At 35.7% G+C, this 26333-nt stretch overlaps 5 protein-coding genes across 10 annotated transcripts in view; 4 read left to right on the forward strand and 1 right to left on the reverse strand.

Moving 5' to 3' along the window:
- LOC137190811 (asialoglycoprotein receptor 1-like) overlaps nucleotides 1–5273 on the forward strand; it is a 52153-nt gene extending 46880 nt beyond the window's left edge. For 4 of the 5 annotated variants that reach the window (XM_067600468.1, XM_067600472.1, XM_067600480.1 and 1 more), the window contains 3 exons: nucleotides 4105–4268; nucleotides 4422–4534; nucleotides 4611–4816. In XM_067600468.1, coding sequence (XP_067456569.1) covers nucleotides 4105–4268; nucleotides 4422–4534; nucleotides 4611–4734 — 401 coding nt within the window. In that variant the 3' untranslated portion in view covers nucleotides 4735–4816. Of the gene's footprint in view, nucleotides 1–4104; nucleotides 4269–4421; nucleotides 4535–4610; nucleotides 4817–5049 lie in introns of those variants that run through there. The other variant, XR_010930290.1, reaches the window with a different exon arrangement.
- The window catches only part of nes (nestin), an 88004-nt gene that overhangs the window by 59923 nt on the left and 1748 nt on the right, over nucleotides 1–26333 (reverse strand). The window lies entirely within an intron of this gene.
- Nucleotides 7402–10264, forward strand: LOC137190814 (CD209 antigen-like protein E). The gene is made up of 7 exons (XM_067600483.1): nucleotides 7402–7555; nucleotides 7784–7855; nucleotides 8079–8168; nucleotides 8403–8576; nucleotides 8671–8834; nucleotides 8941–9053; nucleotides 9130–10264. Exons 1-7 carry the CDS (start codon nucleotides 7492–7494, stop codon nucleotides 9251–9253), a joined length of 801 nt encoding a protein of 266 aa, XP_067456584.1. The 5' UTR covers nucleotides 7402–7491; the 3' UTR covers nucleotides 9254–10264.
- LOC137190813 (NKG2-A/NKG2-B type II integral membrane protein-like) lies at nucleotides 12157–15770 on the forward strand. Its single transcript, XM_067600482.1, has 7 exons — nucleotides 12157–12995; nucleotides 13241–13309; nucleotides 13557–13646; nucleotides 14314–14538; nucleotides 14633–14796; nucleotides 14950–15062; nucleotides 15139–15770. The coding sequence occupies exons 1-7, from the start codon at nucleotides 12932–12934 to the stop codon at nucleotides 15260–15262; spliced, it is 849 nt and encodes a 282-aa protein (XP_067456583.1). The 5' UTR covers nucleotides 12157–12931; the 3' UTR covers nucleotides 15263–15770.
- On the forward strand, nucleotides 20323–25816 carry LOC137190815 (CD209 antigen-like protein C). The gene is made up of 7 exons (XM_067600485.1): nucleotides 20323–20938; nucleotides 21160–21231; nucleotides 21483–21572; nucleotides 22248–22394; nucleotides 22503–22666; nucleotides 22820–22932; nucleotides 23009–25816. Exons 1-7 carry the CDS (start codon nucleotides 20875–20877, stop codon nucleotides 23151–23153), a joined length of 795 nt encoding a protein of 264 aa, XP_067456586.1. The 5' UTR covers nucleotides 20323–20874; the 3' UTR covers nucleotides 23154–25816.

A 26333-nucleotide genomic window follows, 5' to 3' on the forward strand; every position in this document is an offset into this window, starting at 1 on the left:
ACTACATCAGTTCAAATGAGGCTCAAAAAAGTGTTTTTGGTCCTCGTTTATAATGAGTCATATTTGAATAACAATAATTAGGACACGCTTTATGCCAGAACCATGCAAATGCAGCTGCATACTGGTTGTTTGTGTAAGTATTTGTATTCTCAGGTAAAGGATATTTATATGTAGATGTGACTGGTTATGTGTATGTTATGTGTTGTATGTCTTTGCAGAAGAAAATCCATGTTTAAGTGTATTATGTATCACCAGTGAGTAAATGTGCTGCAATGCATTGTTGTTATTATCTTTTTCTTATGTTTGCTCCATTTGGGCCTCATGCAGTTACACAAACCATCATTATCAGCACCAACAGAGCTCCAGAGAGGAACAGAAAGTCTTATTTATTTACTTTCAGTCTCAGCAGCAGCTTTGACAGTAGCTAAAACTGGCTATGCCTGTAGTTGGTTAATCTTGAAGATGAGTCTGAGATGAGAGGCGAGAAGAGCAGAGCGTACAGGAAACCAGAGGCAGGGCGGGAGGAAGTGGACAAACACCTACACACATACTGCAACCACAAATATTATTAATGCAATAGGGGTCATTATAAAAGCTTAATTAGGAATGTAGATATATACATATACAGAGAGAGAAATATCAAAAAGACAAAACGTAAAAAGAGTACAGCTGTAGCCTGTAGTGTTTTTACAAGTATCTGAATGTCAGGTTCAAATTCAAGTTTATCATCACAGCACAAACCAAAACTCCCGTCCCCTGTTTAATTCATTACTTTATTCATTTTCAGTTAACACTGAGCTCTCTGGATGTGTGTGGTGCACTCACTTTATGGCTGATGTTATTGGGATTTCTGTATATTGGGTCTTGTGAAAATCACATCTGTATCATATTTACAGCAGCTCCTTTATTTGATTCAAACACTGCATGTGTCTGTGGCAGAATGCATCATATCTGCACCTGAAGAACTGACAGTCTGATCTATCGTCACTTCTTGTGTGTTTCTTGTTGAAGATTATAATTTGATCCATTCTTGCATTTCTCACGATGGAATAATCTTGTTACCAGTACATCTCCTCTGAGAGATTATTAACACTCATGTCAACAGGACAACAGTCTTGTACAACAAATGTCTTATTATTTGAGCAGCACAGCAGCTCTCAGATATTCATAGTCTTGCAATCTGCATGTGGCTTAATCATACAACTCTGTCATACCTTAAAGCAGAACTAAAACATACACTTCTCTGTGAAATACTTAATTGGTACAATGCATAGCCCTCATATATGACTGCTTGTCAACGTCATGCTTTGTTCAGAATGAACAGAAAAACAGACACTTACTGTAATATCTCAAAGTCCAAATGTTTCTTTGTCTGAACACAAGATACTTTCTAATACATTAAAACATAACAAGGTTACCACCTTTTAGGACAGCAAAATATATTACTTTATTATGTTTCATAATAGATGATGTTTTGCTGCCTGACAACACAACAAAAATATCAAACTTTGTTTCAAACTTCATCTTTTGCATTTGATTTCTCCAGTCTGCTCAATAAAGTGGAGGTGATTCTGCAAAAAAGGCAAATTTACTGCAGATACTGAAACATTTGTGTTTGATCTGTTCTGTTTCAGAGGAACCTGAGGAAGAAGGTGACAACGTTGTTGTATTTTATAAGAATAATTTGCTTTACAAAATGTAATTTTGTTGAGCATGAGGTTTTTTTTAACATTAAAATGTTATGTAAACATGAAAATGTGAATGTTTAACAGCTGAAAACTCGATATGTGGTATTTTAAAAAGATGGGTGTTTTCCTTTTTTCAATATCAAAAATCTATAAAAAAAAGTCCATTTGTATGTATTAAAGCACTCTGTTGATATAATTCACCTAAATTCTTATTTTTCTTCTAAGATGTCTCTCTCCTTCACTCAGTCTTTTCCACCAATAGCAGTGAGTTGGGTTATCCTGTTTTAATCACAACCTTTCATATTTACTGTGAGTATTAACTCAGACACTCTAAAAAGTAACATATACCACAAATAATGTTATTGATAAAGTTTTGAATTCATGAAAAAGCAAGATGAGTGTATTAAAAGGTAGAATTTCATTTTATCAGATAGGTCTTCAGTCTCAGCAAAAAGAAATGGACGAATGTGTTTATGATAAAAGTCACTTCCTGTTCATGAAATGCAAATTGCAACAGCGTGACAATATGTTGCAGACACACTGAATTACAAGCATTACAGGAGAAGATTTCATAATATTCATGAGAAATCATCATTAATCAAACAACTGTTCAAAGCAGAACTAAAAACCATAAACTTCTCTGTACTTTATCATTTCTCTGTAGCCTTCATATAGAACTGCTGACTGACTGTCTCTTTTGTTCAGGATGAACAGAAAAACACAAAAACTTACTGTTACTTCTAAGAATCCAAATGTCTCTTTTTCTGGAGGTAAGATACTTTCTGATACATAAAAACTTCATCTGATTCTAGTCTTTTATGAAGCAGTATGTTACTTTATTCTTTTTTCATAATGCATGGTGCTTTGGATACATGAAAATGCTTTGGCAGCAAATAGTTTTGAAATGTCATATTGTATTTGATTTCTCCAGTCTGCTCAACATATCGGATGTCATTCTGCAAATAAAGGCCAATTTACTGCTGATATTTAAACATTAGTGTTTGATCTGTACTGTTTCAGAGAAAATTGAGGAAGAAAGTGACTATGTTAATACAGCAGCATTTCCTGTCGACAACATGTCAGCCACCTCAGGTATGTTATTAGCACAATTTACCTGACAAAATTTCATTTTGTTAAGCATTCATTTTGTTTTTTAATTAAAATGTTGAATAAACTAGTAATTATGATGACTGGAAGTGTGAATATGAGAGCTGAAGACTATATATGTGGTATTATTAAATAAAGGTGTGTTCATTTTTTCAACATCAAAAGTCTATTAAAAGACAGTTTGAGTTGAAGCAAATTGTTGACATAACTCTGCTGAATCCTTATTTTTCCTTAGATAAGAAGTCTCCTTCCTTCACTCAGTCTTTTCTACCAATAGCAGTGTGCTGGGTGATACTGTTGGTAATCATGGCCCATCGTATCTACTGTGAGTATCTTCTATGTGAATATCACATCAAATTAAATGTTTTTCTTTTTCTGTAGCTTGTTATTGTTGTTGTTAGTTCTTAGTTAAAGGACATGTTGACATTTTTTAAGTCTGTCTTAAAACAATAGTCAGATACCCAAATGTACATTGTTACAGTTTTTTCTTGGTGCAATCATTCCTCCTGTTCATAATGGCCTTCAAATGGAGAAGATCCTTGTTCTGTGCAAAAGTGCTAAATGGCTGCATTTATGTAGCACTTTTATCCATAGTGCTTTATAATTGACCTCTCATTCGTCCATTCACACACACACTGACTGACTCAGTCTGCTGAATCCTCACATTAGCTTTAGCTACGGTTTGGGATCTATTTTTGCAGACAAGGTTTGTGGATTTTGTCCACCATCTCTTACACTGGAAGTTCATTAGGAAGGAATCTTTTATTGACCAGTATGAACAACAGGAATATTTACAGGACGCAAAACCTGTTGTAATGTTTGTATAGACACCAGTGTTATTTTATTAAAAAAATGTTAACCTATCATTTGTGTTTTTTATGAATGTAAAACATTTTTTTTAAATTGTGTTTTTGTACAAAATTGCTAAATAAATAAACTTGCCTTGCAACAAATTCTCACAGCTCAACCCCTTCCTCTGTCTGTTGCTGTAGTTACATCTGTCATCTCTGGAAACAATGCCAAGCTGACTGCAGAAAACCAAAACCTGACTGCAGAAAACCAGATCCTGAATGCAGAAAACAACAAGCTGAACACACGAAACCAGGAACTGGAGGCACAGAACAACAACTTAACAGAACAGAAACGAAGAGAGAGTGAGAACAGTGTTGCTCGAGTCCAGCAGATCATTAATGCCTACTGACCCAAAGACAATAATAACGTTCAGATCTTATAATCGAAGTTCAAAAATAATCAATAAAAATGTCACAATGCAGTAGTGTTGTTTATTTGTTGGTCTCTGTTATTTCAGACAGACAGTGTAAAGCTTGTGAGAGTGGCTGGCTGCAGCACCAGTCCAGCTGCTATGAGATCAATAACGCTAATCCTCCTGATCAGAAAACCTGGGAGGAAGCTCGAGACAACTGCAGAGGAAAGTTTTCAGATTTGGCTGTAATAGTTAATGAAGATGAAAAGGTAATGAGAAAACTGTAGGAATTTTATGACAGCCTATATGAAATTAAACTGTATTTTCTGTAGGTCTGAACACACTGAGTCTGTGGGCCACAGTGTGTTTATTTAACTTCAGTGTTTAAATATCTCACATAACTGTCTTTCTGTTGTCCTCAGAAATTCATCAATGACAACAGTTGGCGCAGTAAAGGAGTCAAAGGCTACTGGATTGGGCTGAGAGTTGAAGATGGGAGATGGAAGTGGATCGATGGAAGTAATCTGACTGAAAGGTAAAAGACACATTCCTAAATATTTTGAATCATAAAATCTATCAGGCTTGTTCTGAACATTATGTTCTTCCATCAGCTCCTGGACACAACCTCCTACCAACGGTCACTGTGCAATTTCTGTCCAAAAGGAAGGATGGAAATCAGTGAGCTGCGGTGAGAAAAACGGATGGATCTGCAAAAAGAAGGCTTTATCTGTTTAAACACTGAGAGGCCACACTTGAGAAGGTTACTGGATACTCTGTAAAGATTAATAACATGTAAGATCATATCAACAGGCCTATATAAATATAATATATATATATATATATATATATATATATATATATATATATATATATATATATATATATATATATATATATATATATCAATACAAAGATTTTTAATACAGAGTTTGGGATTTTTCCCAAAGCTATTCATGTATGTGCTCTGTGTCTGTGTGTGTGTCTGTGTGTGTGAGCATGCTAAAGTGAGCTAACTAATACTTTGAATGTGCTGTTCTTCTATTTTCTTAGAGATGAGATGTTGTTTCCTGTTACAGTTGAATTATTACTGCTGATTGGCCAACAGGGGGAGCTGTTTTCTTCTCAACAAAATGTTCACACAGTTGTTTTCTTAAGTATTGTATTCTGATGAAAAGAATATACGTAGAGGTGACTGGTTAAGTGTTATTCTGTTTATTTAGAAGCAAATTTATATTTCAGTCTTGTATCTCCAGTGAATAAATATGCTGCCACACCTTGTTGATATTGTCTTTTTCTTACAAATTGCTCACTGAAAATGTCAGAAGGCTTACATCAAGTCAGAGAGAATGACATTATTCAGGATTCTGTAACATGTTTAATCAAGATAAGACAGAAGCAGACCTGACCTCACTGTGTCTTGTCATGTTGGCTCCATTTCAGCCTCATTAATCAGTTACATACACCGACAACATCAGCACCAATAGAGCTCCAGAGAGGGTCAAGAAGTCTTATATTAGGAAAGTATCATATTGTGTGGTTTTCCTGCCTTTCAACCAGTGCATGCTGGGATAACCTCCACTTCCACCAGGACTCTACAGACTTACAGCAAGTATGTAATGTGGCACAATTTTTGGCAGTGTTGTTTACCATCAGACATCATTCATTTTGTAAAATACAAACATAAACAATCTACTGCTACACAAAACCATGAGAAAGCATCTTACCTGCATATAAAGAAACATTTAACTTTTTAAAAGTATTTCTGTATATTTCTGTTCATCAAAGCATAAAGTTCACCAGCATCCTATATGAAGGCTGTAGGGGAAAGTTAAAAGTGTACAAACTTTCATAGAGAGGTTGATGGTTTTAATTCTGCTTTGAAGTTGTGAAAGGTGTTTGGTTAGCGGCTAATGCTAAGTTCTTGTGTTAGAAAATCTCCTTTAATGGTTTTAACCCGCTGTGTCTGCAGCATATTCTCACACTATTGCAGTTTGCCTTTAATCAGCAACTTTTATCATTATCAAATACATTTGCCTATTTCTTTTCCGCAGAGACCGAAAACTCATCTGACAAACACGACATTCTACCTTTAAATACACACAACTTCCTATTTCATTAAGTCGAAACTTGAGTAATACGATTGTGGTTAAATGTTGTTTTGTGACCTGAGATGGTGAAAATAAATATCTGCATTCAGACAGACTGAGCAACATTAATGGACAGACAGATGGATGGATGGATGAGCTCTCAAACATTCATATTTCAACATTCTCAATTATCACATATGCCTCATTAAAAGCTGTATGATTTATGAACAAACCAACACATAAGTTCATTGTTTATTAGTCAGACTGGGAACAAAACTCTATCCACTCATCCATCCTTCCATTCATTCATCACCCATCCCCTACACTCTACCTGCTCACTGTATGTAAGTTTAGAGTCCTGGTGGAAGTGGAGGTTATCCCAGCATGCACTGGGTGAAAGGTAGGAAAAGAGTCTGTGTTAGCCCTGTTTTAGACTGGATATTTCTCCACAGATTAGCACACACACACACACACCTGACATGCATGTGTTTGCACTGCGGGAGGAGACTGATGACCCAGAGGAAGGTCATGTGACCACGAGGGAACATGTAAACTCCACACAGAAAGGCTAAAAACCAGGACCTTCATCATGTGAAGTGGCAGTGTAATCACTGAGCCTCTTTGCTGCCCAGGAACAAATTTCGGCACAATAAGTAACAACACCATTAAAGACTAAAGCCCCATCTGACAAACATGGAGTTCCTCTTTATAAAACACTCTAATAAGCAAGACTTCCTGTTACAATCTAAATGTTTCTTTATCTGCATACAAGATACTTAATAATTACACGTTGGCACCAAATGCTTTCAAAATGTTGAAATTTTTTAAACTTCATCTTTTGCATTCGATTTCTCCACTTTGCTCAACTTATTTCTGCAAATAAAGGCCAATTTACTGCAGATATGGAAACCTTTGTGTTTGATCTGTTCTGTTTCAGAGGAACATGAGAAAGAAGGTGACAATGTTAATGCAGCTGCATGCACTGAGCAAAATTTCAGCCACCTCATCTGTGGTCACAAAATAACATATACCACAAATAATGTTATTGATCAATTTTTGAATTCATGAAAAAGCAAGATGAGTGTACTAAAAGGTAGAATTTAATTTGATCAGATAGGTCTTCGGTCTCAGCAGAAAGAAATGGACAAACATTTTTGATTATGATCAAAGTTATTTTCTGTTCATGAAAGGTGAACTGCACTGACATGACAATATGTTGCAAACACACCCTGTTAAAACCAGTACAGGAGGAGATTTCATAACACAAGAACTCAAGAAGCATTGGCCGCTGACCAAACAACTGTCGCAGTTACAAAGCAGAACTAAACCATAAACTTCTCCAAACTTTACCATTTCCCTATAACCTTCATATAGAACTGCTGACTAACTGCCTCTTTTGTTCAGGATGAACAGAAAAACACAGAAGCTTATCTTTACTCCTAAGAATCCAAATGTCTCTTTTTCTAGAGGTAAGATACTTTCTGATGCATAATACAGGTTCTCATCTTTTTGTGAGGCAGTATTTTATTCTTTTTATAATGCATGGGGCTTTTGATACATGACAACACATTGGCAGCAAATGCTTCCGAAATGTCAAAATTGATTTCAGACTTCATCTTTTGCATTTGATTTCTCCAGTTTGCTTAATATAGTGGAGGTCCAGATGTTTAAACAGTGTTTGATCTGTGCCGTTTCAGAGGAACTCGAGAAAGAAGGTGACTACGTTAATGCCGCATTATGCACCGAGAACAAGATGTCAGCCACCTCAGGTATGTTATGAACACGATTTACCTCACAAAATTTTAGAATTAAAATGTTGAATATACTAGTAATTATGATGACGGAAAGTGTGAATATGAGAGCTGAAGACTGTATATGTGGTGTTATTAAATAAGGGTGTGTTCATTTTTCAATATCAAAAGTCTATAAAAAGCCAATTTGAGCTAAAGCAAATTGGTAACATAATTCTGCTGAATCCATATTTTTTCTCAGATAAGAAGTCTCCCTCCTTCACTCAGTCTTTTCTACCAATAGCAGTGATTTGGGTGATTCTGTTAGTAATCATGGCACTTCGTATCCACTGTGAGTATTTACTCATCAGTCACTCTGTGCCTTCTGTAAGCAATATTTGTATTTGTCTCTATTAATACTCAGCTGCAATGATTCCTGTCCCAGGTTTGTTCTATGAAAATTAATGAAGGGTGACTGAAAATATGATTTATGTGACTATTAGCTTAAGTCAAACTTTTATCTTGTTAACTTGTAACACAATGACTAAACTGCTCACAGCCCCACACCCTTACTGTTTGACTGTAGTTACCTCCGTCCTGACTGCTGGACACGAAAACCTGATGAAACAAACTAAGCAGCTGGAGACACAAAGGAACAACTTAACAGAACAAATACAAAACATGGAGACAAAGTGGAGTGAGAAAAGCTTTGCTCAAGCCCAGTGGAGCATTGATGCCTACTGCCCCAAAGAAAATAACAGTACGTTCAGATCTCATAAATGAAGTCCATAAATAATGAATAATAATGCCAAAATGTAGTAATGCTGTTTATTTGTTGGTCTCTGTTATTTCAGACAGACAGTGTAAAGCTTGTGAGAGGGGCTGGCTGGATTACCAGTCCAGCTGCTATTTAATCAATAACCCTCCTCCTCCTGAGCAGAGAACCTGGGAGGAAGCTCAGGACAACTGCAGAGGAAGGAATTCAGATTTGGCTGTAATAGTTAATGAAGATGAAAAGGTAATGAGAAAACTGTGGGAATTTTATAACAGCCTATATAAAATGAAACTGTATTTTCTGTGGGTCTGAACACACTGAGTCATAACTGTCTTTCTGTTGTCCTCAGAGATTCATCAATGATTACAGTTTTGGCAATTCAGGAATCAATGGCTACTGGATTGGCCTGAGAGTTGAAGATGGGAGATGGAAGTGGATCAATGGAAGTGATCTGACTGAAAGGTAAAAGACACATTCCCAAATATTTTGAATCATAAAAACTATCAGGCTTGATCTAAACATTATGTTCTTCCATCAGTTCCTCAACAGATACTCCTACCAACGGTCACTGTGCAAGTTTTGTCCATAATGAAGGGTGGAAATCAGTGAACTGTGGTGACAAAAAGCAATGGATCTGCAAAAAGAAGGCTTTAACTGTTTAAACACTGAGAAGCCACACTTGAGAAGGTTACTGGATACTCTGTAAAGATTAATAACATGTAAGATCAATTGGCTTATAACTATCAGTACAAAGATTTTTACTTCAACATTTCCAGTTTGTTTCACTCCATATATATATATATATATATATATATATATATATATATATATATATATATATTATATTATTATATTATTATATAGTATATACGGGGAGCTGTTTTGTTCTCAACAAAATGTTCACAGAGTTGTTTTCTTAACAGGAAACTTTGGGATTTTTAAACCTGGACCCTGTTTTCCCGTCATGTCTAAGTGACTAATGGGGACAACAATTTTTGCAATTGGTCCAGTATTGAGCAATACTGAGTAGTTGAGTGTTCTTGAAATCAGCAAAATATTCAGCCATGACACAGTTGGAGAGAGGAGTGATGGGAAGAGTTTGTTGTGTTGGAGTACAGGAAGCATAGATTTTCAAAATCATTGCTGAATATTTAGCTGGTTTCGACAATTAAACTGTCGCGGGATATCAGAACAAGACTTCTCCTTGAGTGAGACTTGGTTAGGGTCCATGCAAAATACCCAAGTTTCCTTTTACGTATTGTTTTCTGATGAAAAGAATATTTATATGTAGAGGTGACTGGTTAAGTTTCATCTGTTTATCTAGAAGCAAATTCATATTTCAGTCTTGTATCTCTTATTTATCTTATTTGTGTGTGCGTGTGTATGCGCTAAAGGGAGTTTGAAACTGAATATGCTGTTCTTCTACTTTGTTAGAGATGAGATGTTGTTTCCTGTTTTATTGTCATGTAACATTTGAATTATTACTGCTGATTGGCCAACAGGGAGAGCTGTTTCCTTCTCAACAAAATGTTCACACAGTTGTTTTCTTAAGTAATGTATTCTGATGAAAAGAATATATGTAGAGGAGACTGGTTAAGTGTTATTCTGTTTATCTAGAAGCAAATTTATATTTCAGTCTTGTATCTCCAGTGAATAAATATGCTGCCACACTTTGTTGTTATTGTCTTTTTCTTACAAATTGCTCCCTGAAAAAGTTGAGCAGTCTCTCAATACAGCTCTTCAGAATGTAAACATCTGGTTATCTGTTAACAGGTTATCCCTCTATCTTGGAAAGATTGAAGTAATTTAGATCTCAAATATCACTCAAACAGACCAAGAGTTTAAAGTTAAAGTGGGAGAAACTCCAATTACCGGTAGAAATTGTGTTACATATTCAGGATGTGAACTATCAGGTGAATCAATGGTTTTAAAAGTTATTTTAAGTCAACCAAAGGATTAAATTTTAGCTAGAAAAGCCAGACTGTGAAATAAATCAACTCTACATATCCAGGCAGGAACTCTGGTTCAGGGTCACTTTGACTATACTTCCACCTGTTGGTACAAAGGATTATTGCAGCTTCTGAAAAACAAACTCCTACAGACACAAAACAAACTAGTTAGGGTCATTTTAAAACTTCTACGTTGAGTCAGATCACTTTAAAAAACTAAACAGGCTAACAGTTGAGAAAATGGTTAACTTTATCAGGTTCTTTCTTACTTATAAAATTAGTTTTAAACACTAGTATAAGAGTGTATTGTAAAATACCCATAACCATCTAAAAAGGGGCAATTCAATTAATTTTATCTAGTTTTGCTTGAAGACTTTAATGGGTAAAAATATATTCCTTTATTCTGCAGCTGTACCATAGAACAACCTTCCTTTCAGTCTAAAACTCATCACATCAGAGCACATATTCACAGTGGGCTTGAAAAGATGGTTTCTCAGTCATTTATAACCTGATACACATGATGAAGGGAGCTTAGAGCATGCAGACTGTGATACCTCACCATTGTATGTATTGTAAATAATTGTTGGCATACATGTATTTGTCCTATGTTGTCATTGTCATGCTGTTTGTTATACTGTGTGTAGAGGACAACAAAGGAAATAAGCTTTTTTGTGATTTAATTCATGATTGTAACAATTTTAAATTTGCATGTTTTAGGGGATCAAATGAATTCACTCAGTCAATCATCTCTAAAAACAACATCAAACTGACTGCAGTAAACCAGCAGATGAAGACGGCAAATCAACAACCACACGATTCTACTAATGGTCAGTTGCAACCTGACAAACCTCAACAACAAACACTTAGAAAGCAAGATCACAAACCTGCCTGTGGAAAACCAGAACCTGACAACACAAAACAAGCAGCTCAACACTGGAAACCAGGAGCTGGACACACAGAGGAACAACTAAACACAGCAAATATGAAGTGAGCTCAGTGGAGCATTGATACCTACTGCCTCAAAGAAAATGACACTATGTTCAGATATCATTAATGAGGTCCATAAATAACCAACAATAATATTATTATTATTACTACAGATTGGCCAACAGGGGGAGCTGCACACTGGTTCTTTTTTAAGTATTTGTATTCTCATGTAAAGGATATTTATATGTAGATGTGACTAGTTATGTGTATGTTATGTGTTGTGTGTCTATGCAGAAGCAAATCCATGTTTAAGTGTATTATGTATCACCAGTGAGTAAATGTGCTGCAATGCATTGTTGTTATTATCTTTTTCTTATGTTTGCTCCATTTGGGCCTCATGTAGTTACACAAACCATCAACATCAGCACCAACAGAGCTCCAGAGAGGAACAGAAAGTCTTATTTATTTACTTTAAGTCTCAGCAGCAGCTTTGACAGTAGCTAAAACTGGCTATGCCTGTAGTTGGTTAATCTTGAAGATGAGTCTGAGATGAGAGGCGAGAAGAGCAGAGTGTACAGGAAACCAGAGGCAGGGCGGGAGGAAGTGGACAAAGACCCACACACATACTGCAACCACTAATATTATTAATGCAATAGGGGAATGAATGAACAGAAAAACAGACACTTACTGTAACATCTCAAAGTCCAAATGTTTCTTTGTCTGAACACAAGATACTTTCTAATACATTAAAACATAACAAGGTTACCACCTTTTAGGGCAGCAATATATTACTTTATTATGTTTCATAATAGATGATGTTTTGCTGCCTGACAACACAACAAAAATATCAAACTTTGTTTCAAACTTCAGCTTTTGCATTTGATTTCTCCAGTCTGCTCAATAAAGTGGAGGTGATTCTGCAAAAAAGGCAAATTTACTGCAGATACTGAAACATTTGTGTTTGATCTGTTCTGTTTCAGAGGAACCTGAGGAAGAAGGTGACAATGTTGTTGTATTTTATAAGAATAATTTGCTTTACAAAATGTAATTTTGTTGAGCATGAGGTTTTTTAACATTAAAATGTTATGTAAACATGAAAATGTGAATGTTTAACAGCTGAAAACTCGATATGTGGTATTTTAAAAAGATGGGTGTTTTCCTTTTTTCAATATCAAAAATCTATAAAAAAAAAAAAAAAAAAAGTCCATTTGTATGTATTAAAGCACTTTGTTGACATAATTCACCTAAATTCTTATTTTTCCTCTAAGATGTCTCTCTCCTTCACTCAGTCTTTTCCACCAATAGCAGTGAGTTGGGTTATCATGTTTTAATCACAACCTTTCTTTCGGTTGCACAACTGTTGCAACTTCAAGGCAGAACAAAAAACCATAAACTTCTATGCACTTTATCATTTCTCTGTAGCCTTCATATACAACTGCTGACTAACTGTCTCTTTTGTTCAGGATGAACAGAAAAACACAGGAACTTGCTGTTACTTCTAAGAATCCAAATGTCTCTTTTTCTGGAGGTAAGATACTTTCTAATACATAAAAACCATATCAGATTCTAGTCTTTTTATGAAGCAGTCTTTATTCTTTTTTCATAATGCATGGTGCTTTTGATACATGAAAATGCTTTGGCAGCAAAAGCTTTTGAAATGTCAAATTGTATTTGATTTCTCCAGTCTGCTCAACATATTGGATGTCATTCTGCAAATAAAGACCAATTTACTGCAGATATTTAAACATTAGTGTTTGATCTGTACTGTTTCAGAGAAAATTGAAGAAAGTGACAATGTTAATATAGCAGCATTTACTGTCCACAAAATGTCAGCCACCTCAGGTATGTTATTAGCACAATTTACTTGACAAAATTTCATTTTGTTAAGCATTCGTTTTTTTTATTAAAATGTTGAATAAACTAGTAATTATGATGACTGAAAGTGTGAATATGAGAGCTGAAGACTGTATATGTGGTATTATTAAATAAAGGTGTGTTCATTTTTTCAACATCAAAAGTCTATTAAAAGACAGTTTGAGTTGAAGCAAATTGTTGACATAACTCTGCTGAATCCTTATTTTTGCCTTAGATAAGAAGTCTCCTTCCTTCACTCAGTGTTTTCTACCAATAGCAGTGTGCTGGGTGATACTGTTGGTAATCATGGCCCTTCGTATCTACCGTGAGTATCTTCTATGTGAATATCACATCAAATTAAATGTTTTTCTTTTTCTGTAGCTTGTTCTTGTTGTTGTTAGTTCTTATTTAAAGGACAGGTTGACATTTTTTAAGTCTGTCTTAAAACAATAGTCAGATGACCAAATGTACATTGTTACAGTTGTTTCTTGGTGCAATCATTCCCCCTGTTCATAATGGCCTTCAAATGGAGAAGATCCTCATTCTGTGCAAAAGTGCTAAATGGCTGCATTTATGTAGTGCTTTTATCCATAGTGCTTTATAATTGACCTCATTCATCCATTCACACACACACTGACTGACTCAGTCTGGTGAATCCTCACATTAGCTTCAGCTAAGGTTTATTTTTGCAGACAACAAGGTTTGTGGATCTCTTACATATCTTACATTGGAAGTTCATTAGGAAGGAATCTTTTATTGACCAGTATGAACAACAGGAATATTTACAGGATGCAAAACATGTTGTAATGTTTGTATAGACACCAGTGTTGTTTTAATACAGACTTTTAAAAAATGTTAACCTATCATTTGTGTTTTTTTATGACATTAATGTAATGTTTTAAAATTCTGTTTTGTACAAAATTGCTAAATAAATAAACTTGCCTTGCAACAAATTCTCACAGCTCAACCCCTTCCTCTGTCTGTCGCTGTAGTTACATCTGTCATCTCTGGAAATAATGCCAAGCTGACTGCAGAAAACCAAAACCTGACTGCAGAAAACCAGATCCTGAATGCAGAAAACAACAAGCTGAACAAAAGAAACCAGGAACTGGAGACACAGAAAAACAACTCAACTGAACAAATACGAAAGTGGAGTGAGAACAGTGTTGCTGGAGTCCAGCAGATCATTGATGCCTACTGCCCCAAAGAAAATAACAGTACGTTCAGATCTTATAACTCAAGCCCAAAAATAACCAATAAAAATGTCACAATGCAGTTATGTTGTTTGTTTGTTGGTCTCTGTTATTTCAGACAGACAGTGTAAAGCTTGTGAGAGGGGCTGGCTGCACTACCAGTCCAGCTGTTATTTAATCAATAACCCTCCTCCTCCTGAGCAGAGAACCTGGGAGGAAGCTCAGGAGAACTGCAGAGGAAGGAATTCAGATTTGGCTGTAATAGTTAATGAAGATGAAAAGGTAATGAGAAAACTGTGGGAATTTTATAACAGCCTATATAAAATGAAACTGTATTTTCTGTAGGTCTGAACACACTGAGTCTGTGGGCCACAATGTGTTTATTTAGGTTCAGTGTTTAAATTTCCCTCATAACTGTCTTTCTGTTGTCCTCAGAGATTCATCAGTGTTTACAGTTCTGGCAATTCAGGAGTCAAAGGCTACTGGATTGGCCTGAGAGTTGAAGATGGGAGATGGAAGTGGATCAATGGAAGTGATCTGACTGAAAGGTAAAAGACACATTCCCAAATATTTTGAATCATAAAATCTATCAGCCTTGATCTAAACGTTATATTCTTCCATCAGCTCCTGGATACAACCTCCTACCAATGGTCACTGTGCAATTTCTGTCCAAAAGGAAGGATGGAAATCAGTGAGCTGCGGTGAGAAAAACGGATGGATCTGCAAAAACAAGGCTTTATCTGTTTAAACACTGAGAGGCCACACTTGAGAAGGTTACTGGATACTCTGTAAAGATTAATAACATGTAAAATCATATTAACTGGCTTATAAATATCAATACAAAGACTTTTAATGCAGTTTGGGATTTTTCCCAAAACTATTCATGTATGTGCTCTGTGTGTGTGTGTGTGTGTGTGTGTGTGTGTGTGTGTGTGTGTGTGTGTGTGTGTGTGTGTGTGTGTGTGTGTGTGTGTGTGAGCATGCTAAAGTGAGCTAACTAATACTCTGAATGTTTTCTTCTACTTTGTTAGAGATGAGATGTTGTTTCCTGTTTTATTGTCATGTAACATTTGAATTATTACTGCTGATTGGCCAACAGGGGAGCTGTTTCCTTCTCAACAAAATGTTCACACAGTTGTTTTCTTAAGTAATGTATTCTGATGAAAAGAATATATGTAGAGGTGACTGGTTAAGTGTTATTCTACTTATTTAGAAGCAAATTCATATTTCAGTCTTGTATCTCCAGTGAATAAATATGCTGCAACACCTTGTTGTTATTGTCTTTTTCTTACAAATTGCTCCCTGAAAAAGTCAGAAAGCTTTCATCAAGTCAGAGAGAATGGCATTATTCGGGATGCTGTAACATGTTTAATCAAGATGAGACAGAAGCAGACCTGACCTAAGTATAGTTGTACCCGAGTATTGCTTTAAGAAATATTTTAAAATGTCAATATTTTCAAATCACAGTTCTTAGGGGTCCTGGATAAATTAGTTCCAATTAAAACATCAGAACATAGTTTTCAGAAGTTTGAGATATTGACTAATTGGGTAAATAGACTGCTCTCTAAAACTAAGAAAGATTATCTCAAATACAAAATGACAATGCAGGAAGAGCCAAGAAAATTGTGGAAATCCAGCAAAGAACTATATGTGAAGTTAAAGGTCAACTATGACTATTTTAAATTTTTATTTTACATCGGTTGCTAAGGATCTGGCAATTAACTCCCTCAGCACTCAAACTTAACCTTTTAAACCACACAAAAGTGACTGGACCTGATGGGTTACCAGCTAGATTCACAAGGGATGCTGCAGAAGTTACACAGTAGTTCCATATGTCAGGCATATAATAAATCTTTCTATTATGTCAGGTAACGTTCCAGATGGGCTTCAGTTAGGTAGAGTTATTCCAGTACACAAGAAGGGAAGTCATCTAGACCCAGGGAATGAGGCCGGTCTCAACTTTATCTGTGTGGTCAAAAATTCTGGAAACAAATGGTGCAAGATCAAATATATGACTACATCTCTAGAAAAACTCCTCTGTATGAAATTCAATCTGGATTTAGGAAATCATATTCAACAGATACCTGACTGATCATATTACGAAACAAGTAGATGAAGGTTATGTGGTATGGTTGGATACACAGAATACATTTGACACTGTGGACCATAGCATTTTATTGATTAAGCTCAAGGCTATGGGATCTAATAAGCAGGCTGTTGACTGGTGTCAGTCCTTTTTAATAAAGCAAACACAAGTTGTGGCTGTTAATGGGACATTATCTGATTTTAGAACTGTTGAATGTGGAGTTCTACAAGGCAGTGTTTTAGGTCCACTTCTTTTTGTTGTACGTTAATGATATGAAGTCAGCCGGTTTTAGGAATGTTTTTTAAACGCTGATGGGTCTACTCTACTAGTGGCTCAAAGATAAAGTTGAGCAGTCTCTCAATACAGCTCTTCAGAATGTGAGCATCAGGTTATCTGTTAACATGTTATCCCTCTATCTTGGAAAGACTGAAGTAATTTAGATCTAAAATATCACTTAAACACACCCAAGAGTTTAAAGTTAAAGTGGGGGAAACTCCAATTACCGGTAGAAATTGTGTTACATATTCAGGATGTGAACTATCAGGTGAATCAATTGTTTTAAAAATTACAACCAAAGGATTAAATTTTAGCTAGAAAAGCCAGACTGTGAAATAAATCAACTCTACATATCCAGGCAGGAACTCTGGTTCAGGGTCAGTTTGACTATACTACCACCTGTTACAAAGGATTATTGCAGCTTCTGAAAAACAAACTCCTGATGACACAAAACAAACTAGTTAGGGTCATTTTAAAACTTCTATGTTGAGTCAGATCACTTTAAAAAACTAAACGGGCTAACAGTTGAGAAAATGGTTAACTTTATTAAGTTATATCTTACTTATAGAATTATTTTTAAACATTAATATAAGTGTTTAAAGATACCCATAACCATCCAAAAAGGGGCAATTCAATTTATTTTATTTAGTTTTGCTTTAAGACTTTAATGGGTAAAAATATATTCCTTTATTCTGCAGCTGTACTATAGAACAACCTTCCTTTCAGTCTAAAACTCATCACATCAGAGCACATATTCACAGTGGCCTTGAAAAGATGGTTTCTCAGTCATTTATAACCTGACATACATGATGAAGGGAGCTTAGAGCATGCAGACTGTGATACCTCACCATTGTATGTATTGTAAATAATTGTTGGCATACATGTATTTGTCCTATGTTGTCATTGTCATGCTGTTTGTTATACTGTGTGTAAAGGACAACAAAGGAAATAAGCCTTTTTGTGATTTAATTCATGATTGTAACAATTTTAAATCTGTATGTTTTAGGGGATCAAATGAATTCACTCAGTCAATCATCTCTAAAAACAACATCAAACTGACTGCAGAAAACCAGCAGATGAAGACGGCAAATCAGCGACCACACGACTCTACTGATGGTCAGTTGCAACCTGACAAACCTCAACAAACACTTAGAAAGCAAGATCACAAACCTGCCTGTGGAAAACCAGAACCTGACAACACAAAACAAGCAGCTCAACACTGGAAACCAGGAGCTGGACACACAGAGGAACAACTAAACACAGCAAATATGAAGTGAGCTCAGTGGAGCATTGATATCTACTGCCTCAAAGAAAATGACACTATGTTCAGATATCATTAACCCTTTAACATCTACCCTTTTTATAGAATTTTCACCTATTTGGCACACCCACATGGAAAAGCTTATAACAGGAGAACTGTAAGGCCAAGATGCATGTATTAGGCTTCAAGTGACATCGTCTGGTTTCTGGAAATGTGCTTGTTTAGCATCTGGCTAAAACACAAACAAAACTACATCAGTTCAAATGAGACTCAAAAAAGTGTTTTTGGTCCTCGTTTATAATGAGTCATATTTGAATAACAATAATTAGGGCACGCTTTATGCCAGAACCATGCAAATGCAGCTGCATACTGGTTGTTTGTGTAAGTATTTGTATTCTCATGTAAAGGATATTTATATGTAGATGTGACTGGTTATGTGTATGTTATGTGTTGTATGTCTATGCAGAAGAAAATCCATGTTTAAGTGTATTCTGTATCACCAGTGAGTAAATGCGCTGCAATGCTTTGACAGTAGCTAAAACTGGCTGTGCTTGTAGTTGGTTAATCTTGAAGATGAGTCTGAGATGAGAGGCGAGAAGAGCAGAGCTTACAGGAAATCAGAGGCAGGGAAGGAGGAAGTGGACAAACACCCACACACATACTGCAACCACTAATATTATTAATGCAATAGGGGTCATTATAAAAGCTTAACTAGGAATGTAGATATATACATACACAGAGAGAGAAATATCAAAAAGACAAAACGTAAAAAGAGTACAGCTGTAGCCTGTAGTGTTTTTACAAGTATCTGAATGTCAGGTTCAAATTCAAGTTTATCATCACAGCACAAACCAAAACTCCCGCCCCCTGTTTAATTCATTACTTTATTCATTTTCAGTTAACACTGAGCTCTCTGGATGTGTGTGGTGCACTCACTTTATGGCTGATGTTATTGGGATTTCTGTATATTGGGTCTTGTGAAAATCACATCTGTATCATATTTACAGCAGCTCCTTTATTTGATTCAAACACTGCATGTGTCTGTGGCAGAATGCATCATATCTGCACCTGAAGAACTGACAGTCTGATCTATCGTCACTTCTTGTGTGTTTCTTGTTGAAGATTATAATTTGATCCATTCTTGGATTTCTCACGATGGAATAATCTTGTTACCAGTACATCTCCTCTGAGATCAGTTGTGTGGTTTATTAACACTCATGTCAACAGGACAACAGTCTGGTACAACAAATGTCTTATTATTTGAGCAGCACAGCAGCTCTCAGATATTCATAGTTTTGCAATCTGCATGTGGCTTAACCATACAACTCTGTCACACCTTAAAGCAGAACTAAAACATACACATTCACTCTGTGAATGGTACACTGCATAGCCCTCATATATGACTGCTTGTCAACGTCATGCTTTGTTCAGAATGAACAGAAAAACAGACACTTACTGTAACTTTTCAAAGTCCAAATGTTTCTTTGTCTGAACACAAGATACTTTCTAATACATTAAAACATAACAAGGTTACTTCCTTTTAGTGCAGCAATATATTACTTTATTATTTTTCAGAATAGATGATGGTTTTGCTGCCTGACAACACAAGAAAAATATCAAACTTTGTTTCAAACTTCAGCTTTTGCATTAAATTTCTCCAGTCTGCTCAATATAGTGGAGGTCCAGATGTTTAAACAGTGTTTGATCTGTGCTGAGACTACGTTAATGCTGCATTATGCATTAAGAACAACATGTCAGCCACCTCAGGTATGTTATGAGCACAATTTACCTCACAAAATTTTAGAATTGAAATGTTGAATAAACATGTAATAATGACGATGGAAAGTATGAATGCTTGAAAGCTGTATATGTGGTATTTCAAAAAGAAGGGTGTGTTGATTTTGTTGATAAAAAAAGCACATCTGACTGTGTTAAAACACATTGTTGAATCCGTATTTCTTGTTGAAGCACTTTGTTGATATAATTCACCTAAATTCTTATTTTTCCTCTAAGATGTCTCTCTCCTTCACTCATTTTTTTCCACCAATAGCAGTGAGTTGGGTTATCCTGTTTTAATCACAACCTTTCATATTTACTGTGAGTATTAACTCAGACACTCAAGACACTATCATCTGTAAACATCTCTATTATGTGATTCTTGTTCCAGACTTGTGTAAAAAGTCTAATTTATTTCTTGTCTTGTTAATTTATGACTAAACTACTCAGAAATTAGTGTGAAGCTACTCTTTTATAATTATGTCTTATGAATATGTGATAATTGTTGAGTGTGGAAATTGACATTGATTGGCATTGTTGCTGCCCAGTTTGTCAGACTGCAGTCATTTATTTACATTATCTTAGGTCACAGAATAACATACGTCCCAAATAATGTTATTGATAAAGTTTTGAATTCATGAAAAAGCAAGATGAGTGTATTAAAAGGTAGAATTTCATTTTATAAGATAGGTCTTTAGTCTCAGCAGAAAGAAATAGGGAAATGTGTTTATGATAAAAATGACTTCCTGCTCATGAATGGAAAACTACACAGTGGCGTGACAATATGTTGTGTACACATCCTGTTAAGACCATTAAAGGAGAAGATTTTTAAAACACAAGAACTCAAGAAGCATTAGCCGCCAACCAAACAACTGTCACAGCTTTAAAGCAGAACTGAAACATTATCATTTCCCAGTAGCCTTCATATAGAACTGCTGACTGACTGTCTCTTTTGTTCAGGATGAACAGAAAAACACAAAAACTTACTGTTACTTCTAAGAATGCAAATGTCTCTTTTTCTGGAGGTAAGATACTTTCTGATACATAAAAACCATATCAGATTCTAGTCTTTTTATGACACAGTATTTTACTTTATTCTTTTTTCATAATGCATGGTGCTTTTGATACATGAGAATGCATTGGCAGCAAAAAGTTTGAAATGTGTGCATATTGGATGTCATTCTGCAAATAAAGACCAATTTACTGCTGATATTTAAACATTAGTGTTTGATCTGTACTGTTTCAGAGAAAACTGAAGAAGAAAGTGGCTATGTTAATGTAGCAGCATTTACTGTGGACAAAATGTCAGCCACCTCAGGTATGTTATTAGCACAATTTACTTGACAAAATTTCATTTTGTTAAGCATTCGATGTATTAAAATGTTGACTATACTAGTAATTATGATGACTGAAATTGAGATGAAATGAAAATGAGAGCTGAAGACTGTATATGTGGTGTTGTTGAATAAAGGTGTGTTCATTTTTTCAACATCAAAAGTCTATAAAAAGACAGTTTGAGTTGAAGCAAATTGTTGACATAACTCTGTTGAATCCTTATTTTTTCCTTAGATAAGAAGTCTCCTTCCTTCACTCAGTCTTTTCTACCAATAGCAGTGTGCTGGGTGATACTGTTGGTAATCATGGCACTTCGTATCTACTGTGAGTATCTTCTATATGAATATCACATCAAATCAAACATTTTTCTTTTTCTGTAACTTGTTATTGTTGTTGTTAGTTCTTATTTAAAAGGACAGGTTGACATTTTTTAAGTCTGTCTTAAAACAATAGTCAGATGACCAAATGTACATTGTTAAGTTTTTTCTTGGTACCATCATTCCTCCTCTTCATAATGGCCTTCAAATGAAGATCCTCATTCTGTGCAAAAATGGTAAATGGCTGCATTTATGTAGCACTTTTATCCATAGTGCTTTATAATTGACCTCTCATTATCCATTCACAAACACACTGACTGACTCAGTCTGCTGAATCCTCACATTAGCTTCAGCTACGGTTTGGCATTTATATCTGCAGACAACAAGGTTTGTGGATTTTGTCCACCATCTCTTACACTGGAAGTTCATTGGGAAGGGATCTTTTATTGACCAGTATGAACAACAGGAATATTTACAGGACGCAAAATGTGTTGTAATGTTTGTATAGACACCAGTGTTGTTTTAAGACAAGACTTAAAAAACATGTTAACCTATCATTTGTGTTTTTTATGAATGTAAAACATTTTTTAAAATTGTGTTTTTGTACAAAATTGCTAAATAAATTAACTTGCCTTGGAACAAATTCTCACAGCTCAACCCCTTCCTCTGTCTGTTGCTGTAGTTACATATGTCATCTCTGAAAACAATGCTAAGCTGACTGCAGAAAACTGGAACCTGACTGCAGAAAACAACAAGCTGCACACACGAAGCCAGGAACTGGAGGCACAGAAGAACAACTTAGAGCAAATAAGTAAGTGGAGTGAGAAAAGTACGTACGTACCAGTAAGTTCAGATGTTATAACTCAGGTCCAAAAATAACCAAAAATAATGTCACAATGCAGTTATGTTGTTTATTTGTGGGCGTCTGTTATTTCAGATAGACAGTGTAAAGCTTGTGAGGATGGCTGGCTGCACTACCAGTCCAGCTGCTATTTAATCTATAACGCTGAACCTCCTAGTCAGAGAACCTGGGAGGAAGCTCAAGACAACTGCAGAGGAAGGAATTCAGATTTGGCTGTAATAGTTAATGAAGATGAAAAGGTAATGACAAAACTGTGGGAATTTTATGACAGTCTATATGAAATGAAACTGTATTTTCCGTAGGTCTGAACACACTGAGTCTGTGGGCCACAGTGTGTTTATTTAAGTTCAGTGTTTAAATATCTCTCATAACTGTCTTTCTGTTGTCCTCAGAAATTCATCAATGAAAAGAGTTGGCACAGCCCAGGAATCAATGGCTACTGGATTGGGCTGAGAGTTGAAGATGGGAGATGGAAGTGGATCAATGGAAGTGATCTGACTGAAAGGTAAAAGACACATTCCTAAATATTTTGAACCATAAAATCCATCAGCCTTGATCTAAACATTATGTTCTTCCATCAGCTCCTGGACACAACCTCCTACCAACCGTCACTGTGGAATTTCTGTCCAAAATAAAGGGTGGAAATCAGTGAGCTGTGGTAAGAAAAACGCATGGATCTGCAAAAAGAAAGATTTATCTGTTTACACATTGAGAAGCCACACTTGAGAAGGTTACTGGATACTCTGTAAAGATCAACAACATGTAAGATGAAAGCAAATGGCTTATAAATACAAATACAAAAGGAGAGACTTTTAATATAGAGTTTGGGATTTTTTCCCAGAGCTATTCATGTATGTTCTTTGTGTGTGTGTGTGTGTGTGTGTGTGTGTGTGTGTGTGTGTGTGTGTGTGTGTGTGTGTGTGTGTGCGTGCGTGCCAGTGCGCTAAAGTGAGCACTAAACAGATATCTAAGACTTTGAATGTGCTGTCCTTCTACTTTGTTAGGGATGAGATGTTTCCTGTTTCTGATCGTCATGTAACAGTTGAATTATTACTGCTGATTGGCCAACAGGGGAGCTGTTTTCTTCTCAACAAAATGTTAACACAGTTGTTTTTTTAAGTAATGTATTCTGATAAAAAGAATATATGTAGAGGTGTCTGGTTAAGTGTTATTCTATTTATTTAGAAGCTAATTTATATTTCAGTCTTGTATCTCCAGTGAATAAATATGCTGCCACACCTTGTTGTTATTGTCTTTTTCTTACAAATTGCTCCCTGAAAAAGTCAGAAAGCTTTCATCAAGTCAGAGAGAATGGCATTATTCAGGATGCTGTAACATGTTTAATCAAGATGAGACAGAAGCAGAACTGACCTCAGTATAGTTGCTCCATTTGGGCCTCTTTAATGAGTTACACTCACTGTCAATCTCAGCACCAACGGGGCGAGGGACAAGAGTCTTGTATTAAGGAAATATATTATGTGATTTAAAAAGAGGGATTTCATGTGTGTCTGTTTGGCTTCAGCTGTGTGAGTTAGAGAGACCAGGTGGGTATCATCAAGAGTTACTGCCTTTAATAACACAAAGATGAAATTTTCTACTAAAAAGACAGTAACATAAGAATCTTACCACTTGATTTGATTAACTCAGACTGCTGAATCCTCATATTAGCTTCAGCTACGGCATGAAATGAATTTTTGCCCACAACAAGGTTTGTGGATTTTGTCACCTATCTCTTACATTAGAAGTTCATTAGAAAGGGAACCTTTAATTGCCAGTGAGAACAGGAGGAACAGGAGAAATCAAATCAGTTTTTAGGGGTCTTAGGTGTCCTGGATAAATTTGTTCCAATTTAAACATCAGAACATCAGTTTTCAGAAGTTTAAGATATTGAGGAATTATGTAAAAATACTGCTCTCTAAAGCTAAGAAAGATGTTCTCAAAGACAAAATGACCGGATGTAGGACGATCCACGAAAATTGTGGAAATCCCTCAAAGAACTATATGGTGTAGTCATGAAGTTAAAGGTTGCCTATCACTATTTTAAATTCTTATTTTACATCTGGTTAATAACTCCCTCAGCACTCAGGGAGATACAGTGAAAGCAGACACAAGTTGTGAGTGTTAGTGGGATATTATCTGATGTTAGAACAGTTAAATGTAGAGTTCTACAAGGCAGTGTTTCAGGTCCACTTCTTTTTGTTGTATGTTAATGATAAAAAGTCAGCCGGTGAAAGGGATGTGTTTTACATGCTGATGATTCTGCTCTACTAGTGGTTCAAAGATAAAGCGGTAGTTGAGCAGGCTGTCAGTACAGCTCTTCAGAATGTGAGCATCTGCTTATCTGATAACATGTTATCCCTCTATCTTGGAAAGATTGAAGTTATTCTGCTCATATCTAAAATATCACTTAAACAGACACAAGTTTAAAGTTTAAGTGGAAGAAACTCCAATTACCAGTAAAATCAGTGTTACAACTATGGGATGTGAACTATCAGGTGAATCAATGGTTTTAAAAATTATTTTTATGGTCAACCAAAGGATTAAATTTTAGCTAGAAAAGCCAGACTGTGAAATAGATCAACTCTACATATCTCGGCAGGAACTCTAGTTCAGGGTCACTTTGATTATGTTGCCACCCGTTGGTATGAAGGCTTATCGCAGCTTCTGAAAAACCAGCTCCAGAAGACACAAAACATAACACAAAACATTTTGACATAAAAAGGGTTAATTGACCATCCAAAATTATATAAAGATATCCATAACAGCATTTCTCCAAGTCAAAATGATATTCTTATTAGTCAGAATGGCAGTTAGAGATATCTGCAATGACATTCTTATTAGTAGAAATTTTATTTCAAGATACCTAAAGCTTTATTTCTCCTTCAACAACTACCTCAGCCAATCAACGTTTGTGATGTCATCAGAGAGTGCCTTGCTGCCAGTGCCTGTAAAATTTAAAAAAAAATTAGAGGGTAAAACAGCTGTGCAAAGAGGCACAAATTACAAGGTGCTACGTCCAACATTAAAGTTTTAAAATTTACTTATTAGTTTACACTCATCTGCTACTACAACTTTATTATTATTATATTAAAATGTATATTTGCTTTTTAAATTAGCATTTTTCCACCATGGATGTAAGGTAACATTAGCTTGCATAGGTGAGCTAACGGACAGGTTGCTACCAACCAAAACTTATGAGCACTGCTATCTTTCTGGCTCAAACTTAAACGATCTGAAAGTAATATTCAGATGATGATACTTTTATAGCGCGCCTAGCTAAAAAAAGCTCAAATTTAGCTAGCTAGCAAACATGAGCAAGCTAGCAAGCCACAAAGCCAACACTCACCAGACTTTTAATGTGCACTGTAAATATCGATAATATTGAATTTAAAGAGCACTAGCAAAATATCTAGCTTTAGCTAACAAAGCATTCACTTCCTTTTGTTATTGATGTTGGTGGGGCTTAGGGTAGTGACACATTCAGCAATTTTATGGGCAGTGCTGCAGGCAAAAAGCAGCAAGGGTGAAAAATCTATCCAATATGCTGAGGCAACTCCGAAGGTACTGTTAAACATCAGAAGTTGCCCATTGCTTTGTCTATCACTGTCCTTGGGTAAAATACACTCCAGCTGGTAGTATACCAGCTCAGGTATACTATCAGAAAAACAATGGCATCAGTCATTAGGTCAGTACTTACCTATATTTATGTTCTCCTCACAAGACTTTACATCCCCTTAACTTGAATGTGAGTGATGACTGTCCTGTCAGAGCAAAAGCTGCAGAACCTTGTAGGATGTTGTGTGGATGTTTTAGGACACAAATGTCTGACTTTGGCACCACACCCCCTACAGTCAACGCTGGTTTCTTTTAAACATAATTACCATTTTTTCCAGACTTAACCGAGTC

Source organism: Thunnus thynnus, chromosome 10, assembly GCF_963924715.1.
Source record: "Thunnus thynnus chromosome 10, fThuThy2.1, whole genome shotgun sequence".
In the NCBI taxonomy this organism is placed as follows: Eukaryota; Metazoa; Chordata; class Actinopteri; order Scombriformes; family Scombridae; genus Thunnus; species Thunnus thynnus.